The 14,009-nt window shown below is 39.4% G+C and overlaps 1 protein-coding gene across 1 annotated transcript; it reads left to right on the top strand.

Moving 5' to 3' along the window:
• Nucleotides 1-1,236: 1,236 nt before the first annotated feature.
• On the top strand, nt 1,237-13,963 carry LOC113676114 (peroxisomal acyl-coenzyme A oxidase 1). Its single transcript, XM_089201794.1, has 16 exons — nt 1,237-1,469; nt 3,839-3,998; nt 4,534-4,594; nt 5,379-5,472; nt 5,634-5,745; nt 6,372-6,490; nt 7,040-7,161; nt 7,711-7,880; nt 8,683-8,845; nt 9,120-9,310; nt 9,818-9,976; nt 10,235-10,340; nt 11,037-11,186; nt 11,480-11,550; nt 12,408-12,543; nt 13,034-13,963. The coding sequence occupies exons 1-16, from the start codon at nt 1,340-1,342 to the stop codon at nt 13,094-13,096; spliced, it is 2,007 nt and encodes a 668-aa protein (XP_089057920.1). The 5' UTR covers nt 1,237-1,339; the 3' UTR covers nt 13,097-13,963.
• Nucleotides 13,964-14,009: the final 46 nt, after the last annotated feature.

Below are 14,009 nucleotides of genomic sequence, written 5' to 3'. Positions count from 1 at the left end.
AGCTTATTATGTAAACATACCGGTTCTGGAGACACAGCTTTACCTCAATTGGGAAAGAGACGGGGGTGGGTGGGTGGGTGGGGGACAGAATCTCTTGCTTTTTACCGGGCTTCAATATCTGTGACTTCTCTTATCCTTTGCCCTCTCCAACCACTCCTCTCCCATGGTTCTGGTGCTAGCCGGGTGAAACGGCCCCCGGTGCAGATCTTGGTGGTAGTAGCAAATATTCAAATAAGAACTTTGAAGACCGAAGTGGAGAAAGATTCTATGTGAACAGCAGTGGACATGGGTTAGTCGATCCTAAGAGATAGGGTAATTCCGTGTCAAAGCGCCCAATGCTCGGGCCGCCTATCGAAAGGGAATCGGGTTAACATTCCTGAACCGAAACGCGGTTATTGCCACTCGTTGGTAGGCGCGGCAACGCAACCGAACCCGGAGACGCCGGCGGGGGCCCCGGAAAGAGTTCTCTTTTCTTTTTAACGGACTTTCACCCTGAAATCTCGCGTCGGAGCCGATCTGCGTCCGAGACAGAGTCAGGTTGGGAGTTTGGCTGGGGGGGCACATCTGTCAAATGATAACACAGGTGTCCTAAAGCGAGCTCAGCGAGAACAGAAATCTCGCGTAGAACAAAAGGGTGAAAGCTCGCTTGATTTTGATTTTCAGTAGGAATACAAACCGCGAAAGAGTGACCTATCGATCCTTTAGTCTTTAGGAGTTTTAAGTTAGAGGTGTCAGAAAAGTTACCACAGGGACAACTGGCTTGTGGCAGCCAAGCGTTCATAGCGACATTGCGTTTTGATCCTTCGATGTCGGCTCTTCCTATCATTGCGAAGCAGATTTCGCCAAGCGATGGATTGTTCACCCACCAATAGGGAGTGGGAGCTGGGTTTAGACCGTCGTATATATATATATATATATATATATATATATATATATATATATATATATATATATATATATATATACCGGTATATATTTTTTTTTTCTCGAATGTTCAACTTCTTGAAATAAAATGTTTTCGGAAATGGTTTATAGGTTTATATATATATATATATATATATATATATATATATATATATATATATATATATATATATATATATATATATATATATATATATATATATATGTATTTTCGAATGTTCAACTTCTTGAAAGAAAGAGAGAAGCAACAGCAACACATTTTAGGGATGATTTTAGGGATGACCGAGGGAGACTAGACCGAAAAATTATAGTCAGCCACTTAGCAGCGAAGTCACGTCATCCCTGGTATGAGTTGCGTAATGTTTACCTCATAAAACCATTGATCTCTGGTGGAATCTATTTGGTCTGTATCAAAATGAAGCCATCGTCAGGTAAAATAAATCCCGATTTAGCCCGTGAACGAGGAAAGGCATCCTTTGACACAAGGGAACTAACTTACTTGCTTTATGGAGGCCGAGAGAGAACAGAGCGTAAGAAATTCTTAGGTGAGAATATCGACTGATGGTTATAGCTATGAGGTTGGCATTAGCGTTAGATGGCATTTGGATAAATAATTTCTGATAATTGCTTTAATCAGGTAATTGGGGAGAACGTGGCAAACACATCAGCATCGAACGCGATCAAATGCGAAATGGAGTGTTCGCATTGAAATCGACACTCCAGTTCGAGAAATGTCACGCGAACCGAGACCCTTGCAAAGTGGACCTTAAACCTGACACACTTGAGTGACACATAACCTGCTGTCTATGTGATATTTAGACTATGAGCTCGAGATTTCTATTGCTTGACAACTGTGATGAGGGTGAAGCCCAAATTGACCATCACGAATAGAAATCTAGAGCAAGTAGTCCTATTGTTTTTGTGTAAAACCTCAAGATCATGGTTTTTATTTTTTATATATATATATATTTTTTTTTTTCAAGTGCACACTTTTTGCTGCTTACCTGTCACAGAATAGATAGTGAATACTTCAGCCAATCAGATTACAGCCCTTGTGATGGAACAGTGGTAGACTAAGCTTGTTAAATTACTCTGCTTGTACATTCAACTTTTTCTGTTTTTTTTTCGGGTGAAGGCTCACATTTTTCTGCTATGTGATTGGCCTTTGGATATTAACTGGTTTGAGGTTAAAGTTGTGAATCAGCAGTCGTGGCTTATGCGTTTTCAGCAGGTATAGATACAGTTACATGTGTGAGAGGATGCATTGCCAAGCAATTACTGTGCTATTTGACTCTGGATTGCAAGGTCTGGGTTTAGGGTGGAGAGGATAGATAGATAGATAGATAGTTTATTATCAAGAACCTTGCAGCCACAGGCTGAATTACGTTTGATTTACAAAAAAAAATATATACTACAAAAAATACATGGCTAAGAAGAACTAATTAAAAAGACAGAAATATATAATTAAGAGGAAACCAATATTACATCATTGCTTTATGGACATAGTGATGGATAAAACTATTTCGAGTACGAATGGTGTGGAGGCGCCGTGTAGTAAAAGAGTGCTGACTCCTTAAATTGACTTCGCACTCATTCTTGGGAGGTAGTAAGCTATAGAGCTTGTGCGAGGGATTAGACAGGATGGAATTAAAAAGCTTATCACATAAGAACTCGCGGCGGTTGTGTAAGGGAACTAGACCAGTCAAAAGAAGTGCCTCATTGTACGAACAATCTGGATAGATAATACGTAAAGCTCGCCTTTGACATCTCTCAAGATCTACTGAAAGGTATTGCGGGAGGCTATGATGATAAACAGGGCATGCATATTCAGTGACAGGCCTAATACAAGTCAAATAGAAGAGCAAAAGTTCCTCCGACTTGACCTGTGCACGCTTAAGCTGACGCAAAAAATACAGGCGCTTGTTTACTTTCTTTACAACTTCGGATACGTGATTATTCCACGTAAGATCGCAAGATATCTGCAAACCTAAGATCTTTGCTTGCTCTACACACTCTAAGTCCTGATCGTTAACCTTAATTGGATCAAAGTTCTTTCTAGAGTGACTGAATGTTATGCGCAGTTCCTTGCACTTGGTTTCATTTAATTGGAACTTGTCAGCAGAAGCTTGCGTCGCGAGTTCGTCAACCGCTTGTTGGACTTTGCTGACCTCAGACTTCATGACTGTTTCAGAAATAGTGGAGTCATCGAGAGGGTCATTTTGTCATGTTCATGGGCTAGACATGTAACTGTTTTAGAGTCTCTCTCTACCCAGTGGTACATATAAGGACCACGTGTCTGACAGGAGAAAGGTAGAGGCAGGGGGATTGAAGGGAGGAGATGGGGGGAGGTTAGGATCAACTGTGCTGCAGTACTACATAGCTACTTTGAGGGAGTAGCACTGTAGTATTGTACCTTATTCAACTTGTAAACTGAAAGTGGGATTAGATTTGGCAAGATATATGTGTTGACTTTTCAGTTGAATTTACCTTTTCATGGATGCATTTAATACTTATAGTGGACTTATCACATTAAAATGGTAGTAGGAACTGCTAGAGGGACTTTCCTCCCCTGTTTAATGACCCTGGGACATGTTTGAACCCTGATACAAGAAGACATCAACATAGGGGGGCAACCCATGCTGGGGTGGGGTCCTGGGGTGCCTGTTAAACCCCCCTCCCCCACACACATTTGTAAGCAAACAACCTACAATATTCAGGTGACAAAAACTGGTGAAAACCCTCTATTTGACACATTGTGACCCACTTCCTATGAAAAATCTTGTCAATGCCCCTGATGTAACCAATTGTCTGCCCTGCATGTTCAATATTTATGATAAAATCTGTTTTTAGTTAGCTTTTAATTAAAGGTTTTTGTTATCAAATATAATTTCTTTTCCCTTTTATTCAATTGAAGAGTCATTGGTAGAGAAGGATCCTGTGTTTAGCAAAGAAGATGATTACATCCTGGATCGCAGACGTGCTTATGAGAGAGGTTTACAGAAAGGATTAAGAATTGTAGAGCTAGTGAAAGAACATCAGATAACTGATCCTAACGAACAAAGCATTTTAGGAAGGTATAGATAGTGCATTTTAAACAAAGGAGAAAGTATGACTGACCATTACTGGTTTATAAAAGTCATGAACACTACTGATAAATGCTGTGAGCCACAATCACTTGACTTCTGCCGCTAACTGATGAGTACAGTCATTGTTTATGCCTAAGTGTGGGGTCCTTCTCAGTCAACAACAGACTTAATGAGCATAATTGCAGGGGTAAACAGCAATTGTAAGTATCTTTTGGGCAAGCTAAGATTAAAGAACTCTCAGCTGACTATGATTACAACCTACTTGTTTTTAGCCAAGTCAATGCATCAGTAACAGATGGGATAAAATTCAGCTACTCCTTATTAATAGGGTAGTCACCAATTTTAAAACTTTCTGACCTGGCTGTTTAAAAGGGATCATGGAGAAGTACTATGTTTCTGATAAGATATCAATTCCACATGCACATGTAACTGAAAACTTGTGCAATTGTAATACAAAATATAAATCTGGTAAATCATGATGGGATATATATACAAAATTACAGGATATCAACTCTTTCTCTAGGAGCACACAAACCCACCTGCCACACACCTTGCATAAAGGGATGTTCATTCCTACCATAAAGGTACTTCAAATTGTTCATATTTGTTGAAAAAAGCACAAACTGACTCCAAAAAAAATTGATACCCTTCTGAATTAGTTCATAATTCTGAAACACTCTTAAACATCTCAATTTCAGAAATTTATTTTAGTCAGAAGTAGATAATAATGAAAAAGGCTGACAGCTATAAAAAGCAAATGTTTCATTATGTTGCAAATGGAATAACACAATGTTCTTTCTGATAGACCTTATAATTTATCTCAAATATTTTTGTAGAGCATACCTGTAATAAGAGGTACAGGAGAGTAAGCTAAGGACTGAAAGCAAGGGGGTTGGGGCAGCATGTCCTCATTCTCTGTGGAACCTGCCTCATGCTTCTTTTGTTAGTTGCTGAAAATTACAGTTATGAACAGACTGATTATATGTACATTCTTTACTGTGAATATATGAAAATCATTATGTGAACTGCAGATTAAGAAATGAATATGAAAGCAATCTTTGCAGTAGTGAATGCTACTTAACTGAGCAGAAATGAAGATAAGGCCTGAAAAAATTCAGTCCTGTACAAGATTTGAACATTATTCATCACTTCACGGGTTTATTACGAAGCAAAAATATGACCAGCTCCCAGTTGGCTTGTTATGTTGTTACTTCAGTTGGAAGAGTACTACACTGGTATCACATAGGTGATGGGTTCAAATCCTATACCTGAATTTTTTCAGGCATTATTTCCACTTCTGCTTAAGCAGTGTTCATTACTGCAAGAAGGCTTTTATATAAATGTACTTTCTTTCTTCTGTCAATTAAGGGACAAGGAAGTGAAGAACAAAAAGCAAAATGGCTGCCTCTTGCAGAGTCCTTTCAGATAATAGGAACATATGCTCAGACTGAAATTGGCCATGGTGAGTATGAAGGTCTTTGAACAAATTCTCCTTGTCAGCATCTTATGAAATGTATAGAGAACAGTATGGAGAATATGCATACTGATGTTAGGGTGGAAAAGGTTAAGTATTTGACATCTAGTAATTTGATGAATTATCTTGTGTATAAATTTTATTTTCAGGAACTTTTGTGCGTGGCTTGGAGACAACAGCAACATATGATAAGACCACACAGGAGTTTATTATTCACTCGCCAACTCATTCAGCGTGTAAATGGTGGCCTGGAAATCGTATGTTCGAAATTATGTTCTATATGGATGCATTTTAAAGATTTGGTTAGAAAAGATACTTAAGTAATTAGTGATCATATAAAAGGACCTCTTGTTGCAGCGTTTAGATCACCCCTGATGAAGGCACTAGACAGGAGTGTTGGGTCTATGAATTGTAACTTCTTCGGTTACATTCATTAATCTGCAAACCAGAGTAGCATCAAACCATGTCTAATAAGGAGTTGTGGGCGAGAAGGGATTGGGACAAGAGAGGGTGTTTCTCTACCTAGACGGCTGTTTTCGCTCAATCGCCAAATCTTGAATGACCTTATGTAAAAAATAAATTAATTAATTAATTAAAAAAAAGGGAATTTGCCCCTGTAGATTCATCATTGTGGTTAAATTTATCACTTGAACTCTTTAGTAATCTGTACTTAACGCTATACTACTTCCATTCTGAAGTATTGATTTAAATGTCAGTTTTTTGTCTGCTTTTTTTCGTCATGGTTGAATAACCCGCGTGAAAAAAGCAGAGTAATTTACTTTTGCAGATTTATGGGTGCGAATAAATTTATCACCTAAACTCTGTCCTTTCTTAATGTTATGCTACAGTGCTTCCATTTTAAAATGTTGATTTAAAATGTTTTCTAGGGGAAAAACTTCTAATTTTGCGACCGTGCCCGCAAGGCTGATTGTTGATGGAACTGATCATGGAATTCAGATGTTTCTAGTTCAGTTACGAGATCTAGAGACTCATCAACCTTTGCCAGGTAAGGGATCTTTGCATGAAAGAAAGCAAAAGAAAAATGCAGACACTCACGTCCACTCCACAGGCCCCCCAATTCATGGCGAAACGAACCTGAAGAGGACTTTTCCTTTTCAATAGTGTTGTAGCATAGAGATAAACGTATGAGATGTAAACGCGAGCGCCATCGCAAGAAGACGAGAATGGGTATAGTTCTTTTTTCATTTCTTGCTTACACGACTGTGCCTGCGTTTGTGTGTACGTCCGCGCAGCAAATACGTGTATTTCCTTCAAGTTGCGTTTGTATTTGAACTGTATTTGCTTCGTAATGTTACCATGTTCCAACCAACAGCGTAGCTCCATTTTTATGCAGATAAAACACCCACAACTCACAATTTTATCTATTCGCTCAGACGAAGGGCTAATGCTCGAACCGCCAGCTTTAGAAACTGTTTACCATGGTCAATTCACTTAAAACACCTTCAGAAACTTACCCCCTTTCAACAACCACTACAATCTGTTTGGCGCACTGTGATTGATCATGTAAGACCTTTTTTTCTTCAAAAATATTCAGGTATCACGATAGGAGACATTGGAGCCAAGTTTTCTATGATGTACAACGGGAGTGACAATGGATATCTAATGTTTGACCATGTCCGTATTCCACTAGACCAGATGCTAATGGGTCTTTCAAAGGTAGTATGAAATGGGTTGTTGTGCTCGTATATATGACTTGGCGTTAGTGCTGGCTTTTATGGCACAATGATAAGTGGTTAGACACTGAAAGGGGTGTAAACCTCATTGTGGTTGCATAAGTTTTTCTAATTAAAGACAAGTAATATTCAGAGTGCTCAAAATCCATTTTTCTCTCATCACAGTTTAACGTATTTTTTACTCGTGCTTAACGGTGGAATAACATAACAAATATCGCGAGTCGCTACTCATGCGTTTTCAGCCTTCCCAGACTGGTCTGATACCAATCAAAAAACGAATTGAACCATATAAATTAATGACGGAAAAACTCAAAACCCCTAAATGGTTTATCGCCATAAAACGTGACCTGAAATTCCTTGCTGTGATAACATTCTGTCTTCGCTCGGAGAAAAGCGTACATAACTTTCTATTAATCGCTCAGCCTGGCACTTTTCTTTTTTTTTTTCCAGCTATTTTGCATTTTCCCCTACATCTATTTAAATTTGATTTTGATAGGCTTCATATATTGATTTTACTCTCAATAACCAACAGTTGTCCCCTGACGGAACCTTCACAAAACCAGCCAACTCCAAACTGTTGTACGGTACCATGAGTTTGACGCGGGCAGGCATTGTTGGCGACTCCTTCTGGCAGTTATCAAAAGCGATCACTATCGCCATTCGTTACAGTGCTGTGCGTCGCCAGGGTCAGCTGAAACAAGGGTATGGGATATAAGTATATTGGTTTTAGAAACCATATTCATTCCTGTCATCCGCCTGTCGACACCCAAGAGTGACTAGCATGATATTTTCTCGTTTCATTACTACCTCTGAATTAAACGTTGAGGTGACTCCTCAGAAAAAAAAAGTTATCGAACAATTTTTTTTAACTTTCCTTAAATATATATAATAAAAGGATAGGTCACTGTGCTTGTTTAGGAGAAATAATGGGCCAGACTCACCCCATTTCTGTCTGTACTGGCACTATTCACGTGCGTCATGTCATCAGTTCACGGTACATTTTGCTGCAGCTGGAAGCAAGTGTTTTTAAGGTAACACTTGGAAAATACTTGATAGAAAGAAAGCCTCGAGCGTTTGAAATCGCGTAAATTCAAACGATATCGACTCAAAACGTTCCTCGAGTCGTTCCTTTCATGGTCGTTATTCGCATCCTCGAGTAACGGGCTTCGTGCACGCTCTTAGTTTATCTTTTTTCCCTTCGAATAATTTTTTTAATTCCCTGAACTCAAAGGGGACAAATTGACTCTTAGATGCGCTTACTTGGCCGTTAATGAGGACTCAGTTTGTTTTTCGTTTGTTAGTTTTTTTGTTTTGATTTGCGTTAAAATAATGTTTTAAATTGTTTGTTGGTTTGTGTGCGTCCGGTTTTTATTTGTTTGTTTGTTTGTCTTTCGTTTGTCATTATACGCGTTACGAGAAGGTTTGGTTGAATTAACCGTTGGTGAAACACTCAGAAACACATATTTAGTGATTTACCCACATGTTGTCTTTGATCTTACATCAGGGAACCCGAGACCCAGATTATCGATTACAAGACACAACAGTACAAACTGTTACCCGGGCTGGCCATGGCCTATGCCTCAAAGTTTGCGTTTGATCATGTGTGGAGATCGTTTCAGGAACGTCAAAAGAAAATTGCAGCTGGTGACTTGTCCATATTACCAGAGGTAAAGTAAAACCTTTTCGTGTTCCCAGTCTGAAAATGGTCTATGGTATATGAGTTGAGATACTATGGGTTGTTAACCAGTCAAAATTCAATGTAATATACTATCGCCAGCCCTTTTAAATAGAGGATGTCGTGTGGCAGCCATTGTAATACGAATTTTATCCTAAGTGAGAGATATTATCGGCACGTAGATTTTTCTTTTTTTTTTTTTTAGCAACAAATTTTGCCTAAGTTTTCCTCAAGTTTATTCTTTTTTTTCTATTTCTTATTTGTAGAGCCATGCTATCACCAGTGGTCTTGAGGCGTTTTCGACTTCAACGGCCATGCATCATGCAGAGACGTGCCGACTGGCGTGTGGTGGACATGGCTACTTACTGTACAGCGGTCTTCCTGAATTGTATACATTGTTGAATGCTGCCTGTACTTACGAAGGAGATAATGATGTTCTTTTCCTGCAAGTAGCAAGGTAAGCTTGTATAGATTATTGTACTGCCTAAATGGATGTAGGTGACATGGCCCCCCCTGCACGGATTCCCCAAGAGAAGTTTCGTCGCCCCGAAGTATGGTTGCGTCGCCCTGAAGTTTTTGTGCGTCACCCCCAACTTAAAGTTGCGTCGCCCCCGACTTTTAACCTAAATGTAATTGAGGTTTTAAATGTACTTTTGTAGAAGGTTAAAAAGCTTTTAAGTTAGACGGCCCTACTATCAAAAACGATCGCAATGTTATGACTGCTTAGTGACCTGGTAGAAACATCCCTCGCCCAGTGGTGATGGGTTTGTGAAGTCACTTCGTACTTTGACTTTTGGCGTTTTTTTTTTCCTTTGAAAGAAAAAATTCATGTAATTTCACGTTCATTTCTGCGCTTGGGATCGTGTTCTCCCTGATCATTCGTGTATTCAGCTTCTGGCATTAGTTGAAATTCTTCTCGCGCTGCACAACTGATTACATTTGCAGGGATTATATTTCGTTACAGGTTTCTGGTAAAAATCGCCTCTCAAGCTCAAGAGGGAAAAGCTCTACCTGTTTCACTGAGGTATTTGTCACGAAGAAATGAACAGTGTCCGGTAATCAATGGAGAAGGATTTTTGGAGCCAGGTGTACAAAGAAGAATTTACCAGGACAGGACTGGCAGGTGAGAGAATTTAACCGTTCCCACCGCCACCCAAAAAAAATGATTTGGGAAGCCCGTAAGTAGGCTAACCTACTCTTGCGTGCCGTTATGTGGCGATGCCGTTAGATACGTCAAGCGTCCTGCTTTTTCAAGCTTGAGGCGGTGTCAGGTGTCCGTCCGTTCAGTGGCCTTGTAGCTTGCATCAGTTTTAAGCATATCCATGTAGAAAAAGAAATAGGCTGTCACTAATTAGTTTAACGTTCCCTTGCGTTCCTTCAGCGAGGTGAGGGCTGTTGCAGAAAAGCTTCAAAGAAAAATTTCCTCTGGAACGGACTCCTCTGATACTTGGAACGAGCTGTCTGTAGACTTACTACGCTGTGCTAAGGTGAGCCAAAGAGCGAGGTGACCATAACACAAGCTGTGTTGCAGTAAAATGTTCAGTTGATTGATTTTCAAAAGTAATCTGGAATTTAACTAATCTTACTCTTAAAACTGCGCGCTAGCCTACAGTGCAGGCGTCTTCTTAGGGCGAGTTAACGTGATGAAGCTCGCGATTGTTCATTCAACCGGCCATGTCTGATTTGGAGTTACGTCGCTCACCCGCTTGGTACAAATTTCTACCTCTCCCCAGTCTTCCGCTGCCATGAAGATCAAATATGGCGCACTCGTGTCCAAAATTACGCTTGCTATGCAGGCTAACCGCTTACCAGCAACCCAACTAATAAGCAGGAAACTGGGCGCAATCTTGCCTCGCGCACCCGCGTTTTTCTTTTTCTCACTGGCTCTTCTCAGTGTTTTCCCCTTTTTGATTGGCTGTTGCAATTGATTACGTTGTCATCTTTGTAGTTGGGTTGGGCGTTGCGTTTTCCCGCGCATATACCCGCTCCCGTGTCAACACTTTGAGCTCTCATTGGCTCTCCTCAATATTTTCCTTCTTCGGATTTGCCGTTATGATTACGCGATCTTTTGCTTCAGCCTTTTAATGGAGTGTGCGCAGCCTTTTATCCAAGTAATATGTGCCTCCAATAAAGATATCTCACTTAGATATAAATTATTAGTTTATTTTTCCTCTTTGTTTCAGGGTTATAGTCATTGTGTTATGGTTTCGTATTTATTGGATTCGATGGAGAACCTGTCTGGTGTTAGTTCAAGTTTACGCAGGGTGCTGAAATGTGTGGCAGATTTGTTTGTTCTTTGGGGTATCGTTGAAGACTCAGGAAGTTTTCTGGAGGTACCAAACGATTTTTAAGATTAAAAACTTCATAAGTAAGAGCGATAATATTCTGAAGCTGGTAATAGAAATGATTTTAGCTCAGATGAAACGCCTAACAACCTTGACCTTCATGCCGAGTGATAAACAAACAAGAACAAACAAGCGAATAACAAAAGTTATGATGTATCCAGCTTTAAGTAGTGTAGAAGAGAAACCTGCATGAAAAATGAAAATGAAAGATAGGAAGCCATTTTTAATATCAGTTGTATGAAGTATCTGTTGCCTTCTTTTTTTTCTCCATTTCCTGTTAGGCTGGAGTTCTTGACTGCGCTCAAACTCAAACTATACGACAACAAGTTTATGATTTGATGGACAAGCTCAGGTGAGTTGACTAAGAATAAAGATCCCTAATTCTTAAAAGGGTAATTTAGTGTTAACAACTGCGGAGTTGATAACGTAAATTGGCCACCGTAAAGAGTTTGAAAGCTGACGTTACGAGCATTAGCCCTTTCGTCTTTCGCTCTGACGAAGGGCTCGAAAGTTCTGATATTCAAGGTTCTGATATTTAGCAGTTCTGGAAAGCCGGTTTTTTTTATTTTTCTCAACTTTGCGAATTGTTTGATGTCAAGATCGAGTTTTTGATAGTAATGAAATTTAAATATTAGAACCTTTAAGAAACGAAATATAATAAACTTGTCCTTTAGCGGTTCTATTCGCGAAATTTAGAAGTTTAGATATGGCGTAAGGCCTGCATTTTCGAAAGTAGGGCCTGGGCCTTATATTCGACATTCTTGAACGCGAGTTAAGAAAATTGGGTCGAGTACACAAGGTCGAGGCCAGGACGGAATGGTCCAAGGAGAACTAAGGCCTTGATAATTATCTCAGTCATCGTTGTGAAACCGAATCCAAATCTATTTTAGCCCGCGCGCCCACTTGCTTGGTTGTTCAGACTGTTTTGTCATTTTTTTTTGGTTTCAGGTTTTTTTTCTTAATGCTCCCCAAAGTAATAATGGTAATATAGTTTATGTTCATTGGCATTATTTTGTTTTGGGCTGTTCTAAGAGTCAGTTCAACCCTCTCCTAGCGGCGCGGGCTAAAATAACTGTGAGTCGGGGTTAAAATATCTTTATGCCTAAGAACATAAGCGCTGTTGTCTTATGATATCGTGAACGGGTTTGAAAAACAGCAACTTGTTTGAGTTAACCCGATTTTCTTGTTCCTGTATTTCTCAACGTAAAGACCTGAAGCAGTGGCTCTGGTTGACGCCTTTGATCATTCAGATTACGTACTTAACTCTCCATTGGGACGTTTCGATGGCAACGTATATGAGGACCTTTTCAGATGGGCGGAAAGATCGGAGTTAAATGATGAACAGGTACAGTTTATTAATTTTCAATAGATAAAGAAATGTGCACTCGAGTTTCGATACTAATCCGGGATCGCTATGCATTTGCTTTACTTTGCTTTGTGAGTGGCGCCGAAAACTCGTGTAATTCTCTCAGCCAATCTGATTCAACACTAAATGCAACCCGCGCTTCAATTAATTTGCCTTAAAAAAATGAATAAATTTGCTTTCTTTTTGGTTAATTGTGAAATTTTCTTATCCTCGGATTGGCTATCGTGATCACTTTGGTTTTGTTTTTGAACATTCATTCATAGAGCGCTCTATCATGCAGAAATATCGGTAAGAGGTATAAAAAATTTAGGGCATTACGACAAAATCGGCTCAAAGCAAGAGTTACCAAGTTGGGCTTGGGTTTTCCAAATCCTATGAACACCACTATAGGGTTGCCTGTGGGTCATAAAACCATTCGTTACTGTGCCAACTAAACCTGTTTTAGTGAAGGAGTTTGTTTTCATTTCAGGTGCAACCAGGCTACTACAAATACTTGCGGCCACTAATGCAAAACAACAAATCTAAACTATAATAATATTTTAATTACGATATAGATCAACTTGAACGTGTCATTTTGGCGTGCTTAATAGTGGTAATAAGTGTAAGTAGAGTTCAATTCGGTCTGTAATCATACGTTGAGTGATTAACAACATAAGTCGACCAAATAGCGGGAGCCCGATTTGTTTTTTAGAAGTCTTAAGATTCTCTTCCTCGAAGTCAATAACAATCTGGAGAAGTAACCCCTAACAAAATCGTTCGCGCATTCCACTTTAAAAAGCCATTTGAAGCTGTAGGTTTGATCGTGTCGTCCAATCGTCCTGGTAAGGGGACTCCTGAAAAGGGGGTAAGTTTATAAAGCTGTTGAGCTGCGTCGGTGGGAGAGTTTAACAGGGTAATTCGCGACTTCGCTCCAATGAAGGGCTAACGCTCGAAACGTCAGTTTTAAAACTCTTTATGGTAACCAATTTATGTTATCAACTCCGTTGATAATTCCAAATTTGTCTTGAGAAGGACTGTTGTTGGTAATAGTGACTGATATTTCAACAACCTGAGTAGAAGTCATCATCAGGATCAATTGAATAGTTGTTGTCAGTATAATAAGTCCGGTTCATGTGAACTGACTGGTCAGTTCAGCCGTGATGGTAATGGCTATAGGACTCAGTTGGTGTAATTCGGTTGTGATTGGTCAGTTTCAATCCGTGGGTAATGTTAGATCGTTCTGTTGGGTTTGTTTGTGGTGTATCGTAAACGTGCAGATTATTGTTCATCTTGAAAAATAAAATGCTTAAAATATAATTTGGTTCTATTTTTGCATAGTATTCCTGTCAAACATTGTTACTGACGAAGGATTCAGTAACCAAGGAACGAAAGCAATTAATAAAAGCAAGATTTTACAGATTGACTTCGTCAGGTTTCGTAGTTGTTGAAACTAGAATATACAAAAC

The sequence above is a fragment of the Pocillopora damicornis genome, chromosome 1 (assembly GCF_964200805.1).
Source record: "Pocillopora damicornis chromosome 1, jaPocDami1.2, whole genome shotgun sequence".
NCBI classification, from domain to species: Eukaryota; Metazoa; Cnidaria; class Anthozoa; order Scleractinia; family Pocilloporidae; genus Pocillopora; species Pocillopora damicornis.
Note: the sequence above shows the minus strand (reverse complement) of the source record. Positions and strands in the feature narration are given on the sequence as shown.